Below are 5,083 nucleotides of genomic sequence, written 5' to 3'. Positions count from 1 at the left end.
AATCGGCACCTGCAGGCGGGCCCGCACCTGTATCAGCTGCCCGGCATCCTGCATGTCAGTGAACCCCTTTTGCCTCCTTGACCCCCTACCTACTGCCGTCGTCTCATGCCAATTGTCCGGCACTCACACCATCGTCGTCTACGGCCCTCTGTTCTCCCTCTTCCGCATGCTCTCTCCCTAATACGCCCTCCGTCGCCGCAGCACAGTCCCCTTCCCACCTCTCAGTTACGCTGCCATCGCTTTCGTTGAATACCCCCGCTCTCTACCTAATACACCCTCTGTCGCCGCAGCACAGTCCCCTTCCGACTTCCCCTTCCGATCTCTCACACCATCGTCGTCTGCGGCCCTCTGTTCTCCCTCTTCCGCATGCTCTCTCCCTAATACGACCTCCGTTGCCGCAGCAGAGTCCCCTTCCGATCTCCCCTTCCCACCTCTCTGTGACGCTGTCATCGATTTCATTGAACACCCCCCAATGTCCCCAATGTCCACGCGCCCCTTCCCCTTCCAACCGCAAGTGGCGAGCAAACATCCTCGAGTGCTTCAATACAGTCCCCATTCCCTCCCATCTCCTCAGTCGACGAGTATGCAATGATTTCCAGCGCCCAGCATCCCCAGTTTGTCCCTCAATTCACTCCGTCGGAAGAACATGCTTCGCATATGACCTTTCTCACAAGCCCCACATCATGGTCACCGCTCACAATTAAATTGATTCCAATACCCTTCAACCTAACCCCCAATTTCTCCAGTTAACGTTCCGCACCGCCCACATCCCGCCCAACCCGCCCAACCCGTGCTGGAAACCGGATCGGGAGCGCAACACACCCGGAATGTAGAATCGATAAACATACCTCCACCTCCAGACTCCCGGCCGAAACACCTTTCACACTTAAAAAATGCAGACACGCACCGGCGCACCGAGGCTCCTCTCCCAGCAGCGGCGGAGAGCGCGGAGAGCGCGGAGAGCGCGGAGAGCGCGGAGAGCGCGGAGAGCGAGGGCGCGGAGAGCGCGGAGAGCGCGGAGAGCGTGGAAAGATTGGAGATGCCAGGGACAGTAGGGATGGTGGGAGATTACAGAGAATGGGAATTCATGGGAGAGGGCCAAAATGTCGGCAAAAATATGTCGTAAGTGCACGTACCCAGGGGGCGTGTTCTCGACGTGGACACGTTTCACATCCGGATCTCGAACACCTGACACAGTACCCTTGGTACAGTACATGGCAATCACAGCCATGTACTGTACTGTGCGCGTGTGGAGGTGAAGGTACCTACTTTTAAAAAAGTAATGTTTAACCAAAGTGCACAATGGTGCGGTGAGCGATGATCGCTCACACGCAGAAGCGAGTTTTTTACTTGTTCAATTCACTGTAACATGCAAGCCGCGGACAACCTTCAAATTATAGAAGCAATGTTGATTGCGAGGACAAATGCATACCTTTAAATACCGTTGGTATCCACACTGTGTCGCCGCAGAGTCCGCTGTTTGGGTGAGAGGAGTTCGTGGCAGAGTGGACAACCGGTTGCTGGTGGTGCAGTTGACACTCTGCGCCTGCGAGGCCCTGGGTTCGATTCCCGCCCGGTGCCCAACTTGGTTGCGTGCCCAAGTTGGTTGAGCCACTTGGGCACCCAACCAAGTTGGCCCGGGCAAAATTCGTAGCTTACCTATTTACTTAGTTACTTTCTTTTTTTTACTTTCTTCCTACTTTCTTCCTACTTTCTTCCTACTTTCTTCCTATTTTCTTCCTACTTCTTTCTGCTTTCTTTCTGTTCTCTTTCTGTTCTCTTTCTGCTTTCTTTCTATTGCCTTTTTATTGTATTTGTATTGTATTTGTATTGTTCCTCCTCTCCTCACCAACCTCGTCTTGTCTATGTTCATCTACTTGTTCGTCTCCGTTTCGATCGAGTTCAAACGCGCACGGGTCTTAGCGACAAACACTTTTCTCTCTCCTCTCGCTAAACATATTCCTTTTACACATTACGCAATCCAAATACTCTAAAACTAAGCCTTTCGCCCTTCCAACGTCTTCCCGCTGCCTCCCCCCCCCAAATCCATCATCCTGCACACTGCCTCTTGCTCACGAGACCTCCCTCACCCGCTACGCTCCCTACTGCCTGCCATCTCGGCTTCCCGGCACGCACAGCAGCCCGAGGCGTTAGCGATGACGTCCCCACGTCCCCACGTTCCCACGTCCCCACGTTCCCACGTCCCCACGTTCCCACGTCCCCACGTTCCCACGTCCCCACGTTCCCACGTCGATGACGTCCCCACGTCCCCACGTTCCCACGTCCCCACGTTCCCACGTCCCCACGTTCCCACGTCCCCACGTTCCCACGTCCCCACGTTCCCACGTCCCCACGTTCCCACGTCCCCACGTTCCCACGTTCCCACGTCCCCACGTTCCCACGTCTCCACGTCCCCACATCCTCACGTTTTTACCCTCCCCCGTAGTACACAGCCCAAAATGTGGCCTTCCGAAGTCCGCGACAGGAAGCAGCGGGACCAGCGAAATGCGTGGAATCAGGGGAGGCGGAATGCAAATCGATCGTATGCATTTAATTGGTTGGATCTGTCCCGTATGGCGCGCAGTGACGTCATTTGTCGAGGGGTTTCGGACCCTAGAAACCGGGATCGGGAGCGGAAGACACCCGGAATCTGGAATCGATGAACATGCCTCCAGACGTCCAGCTGAAAACACGTTTCACACTTACTGACAAATGCAGACACGCACCGAGGGTCCTTCCAGGCAGAAATCATGCTTGAATCACGATCTCACCTGCGCTCATGCGCTCATGCGCTCATGCGCTCATGCGCTCATGCGCACGTCAGATCATCCACTCACGGTCTGTCTCTCCTACGATAAATGTCGACTCTCACTTCCACCCTCAGACAAATGCACCTCTGTACATCAACAGAACAAACACACGTGATGCACCGGACTGCGCGCCTCCCTTTCCCTTCCCGACATCCACCTTAACCCACCGCACCGACCGCACTGACCGCACAGACACCTCCGACACAACCGCTTCAACCTCGGCTTCCATTCTGTTTGGGCCGTGGTTCACGAATACGAGTCCTCTCTTTTGAAAGGTAAGTCTCGCACTGGTGTCCCGGCGACCGCACCAAAGAGCATATGTGAAATGGGCGGCCTCCTTGCCTGCGAGACTTACCGCAACAGCGCTTGAGAGAGATGCTGTTGCTAACGCGAGTCACCGCTTGTTTTTTCGGCGCTTTTCGTTCTTTCTGTTTGTATTTCTTTCCTATTTACACGACGCACTGGCACTGTTTCTTCTTTTTTTGCCGTGCAGGCAACGGACTGGCACCCAGACGTTTTGCTCACGTTCCAGGACGTCCATCTTGGCCTTCCGGGTCAAGCACGCCAGAGGTACGGTTTACACGCAGACATATAGGCAGAAGAAAGAGCGATCTGAAAATGCGGTTTGGTGTTTCTTCTTTCTCTTCTTCTTTATGCACGCAGGTGAATGTTATATTAAAGAACTGGTTTTATATTTCACATGTACGGTACAGTGTAGTAGATGGCTATTCTGGTATAATCTCGTCATCATCAATGACATTATTGTCAGCTACTTTTGTTGGGGGGACTGTGAGAGGGGCTAGTGAACGAGGTGTCCGGCTGTCTTGCAGGGAATTTAGAACTATATGGAACAGTCGAAGGAGTCCGCTGTATTGACAAAAGAGGATTTGAAGACGCAGGCACAAGCGTTGATAGATATTTGCACCAGTCTTCGTTGAATAGACTGAGTCTTGTGGGATCACTTACAATATCAGTGCTTTGCCTACTTGGCGCAGCACGACTTGTTAGGACGGGGAACAACGGCCTTAGGAGGAACAGAGGTGTTGGACCTTCAGGTAGTGTGGTGACTCCTTTACTTTGAGTACGGCATAGAAGTACATATATACTATCCTACTGATCCCGTCGTCATAAACCTGCGAACTGACGACACAGTACGTCCAGGTCAGTTGCAATGGCAGGGACTGGCCTGGATACTTCATAATGGTCGCTAGACATATTGTTACCCAATCGGGCGATTTTCTACAGTGCGAAACTATCCGTGATTCAAGTGTTCTGTCCTGAAGCATTCTCTTGCTCCATCCAGAGTCCTAGTGCATTTCACCTGCGTAATCCTAAGCATGCTGGGCACATCTCAACTTGCCTGGCTACCGGTGTTGGGGATTGCAATAAAGGGACGATATGATCAGAACGGGAGCTTGAAGGCGACTTTTCTGCGGTATCTGCCGAAAGTTCGCGCACGTTCTGGCTCATTTTATACAACAACGGCGTTTTGATGATTGGCGACAGAAAGTAATACGGCCTACGGCACCTCCCCCTACGACAGTGTGCCGTCACTGCACCTGGGGACCTCAACAATCGTAGGAGACTCTTCGAGACATTTCGCAATGGCAACGACGGGGAAAGAAACAAGGAAAGTGATAAATAATATATCGAATTGGCGGCACGAAATGTATCGAAGTTCAACCAAGCCATTCGTGGTTTCGAGACAATATTAAGAGACAATTCGTGCACGAGCATAATTGGTCTACTTGTGGCCGCTGTCTCAAAGTTGCTACGGTGGCACCTTCATTTATACGCCTTCGTGCCACAGTCATGACGTTTCGAAGTTTAGCACCGTGAAAACGGCACAATAGCTTCGTGCCGAAAAATCCGGCACCCCCCTATTTATTATGTGGCAGAAATTGGATTTTACGGAAATACCACACCCACAGGACTGGCAAGCCTGTACATGGAAAAATGTGATCGGGCTTGTTGCAGGACGGACGGCGAAACAGAGCGCCAGCTTGGAAAGGGAGTGTCGCAGAAGCTGGAAGAGAATAGTCAGTGACACAAGATCAAGAAATGGCGCCTTTTCAGTGCCCATCCCCGCGTATACTAATTTCCGTGTCTGTCTGTCTGTGTGTTTGTGTATGTGTGTTCGTGCGCTCCCGCACGGGTTCTCATTGGCGCACGGGGGCGCTGCGGCGACAAGTGGCGGCCACGTGCGGGGCGGCCTGGCCGCATGGCGCACGGGGGCGCTGCGGCGACAAGTGCCGGCTACTTGCGGTGCGAAA

The 5,083-nt window shown here is 53.0% G+C and overlaps 1 protein-coding gene; it reads left to right on the top strand.

The window, feature by feature from the left end:
* Positions 1-1,424: 1,424 nt before the first annotated feature.
* CHC_T00000728001 (hypothetical protein) lies at positions 1,425-1,684 on the top strand. XM_005710622.1 is given in 2 exon segments: positions 1,425-1,610; positions 1,611-1,684. The coding sequence occupies 1 exon segment, from the start codon at positions 1,425-1,427 to the stop codon at positions 1,608-1,610; it is 186 nt and encodes a 61-aa protein (XP_005710679.1). The 3' UTR covers positions 1,611-1,684.
* The last annotated feature ends 3,399 nt before the right edge of the window (positions 1,685-5,083 follow it).

The sequence above is a fragment of the Chondrus crispus genome, genomic scaffold, assembly GCF_000350225.1.
Source record: "Chondrus crispus Stackhouse genomic scaffold, scaffold_594, whole genome shotgun sequence".
NCBI classification, from domain to species: Eukaryota; Rhodophyta; class Florideophyceae; order Gigartinales; family Gigartinaceae; genus Chondrus; species Chondrus crispus.
This window is presented reverse-complemented; position numbering and strand designations above follow the sequence as displayed.

What these genes read in the sequence shown, in the direction of transcription:
- CHC_T00000728001 (XM_005710622.1), top strand. Translation starts at nt 1,425, where the DNA reads ATGCATACCTTTAAATACCGTTGGTATCCACACTGTGTCGCCGCAGAG.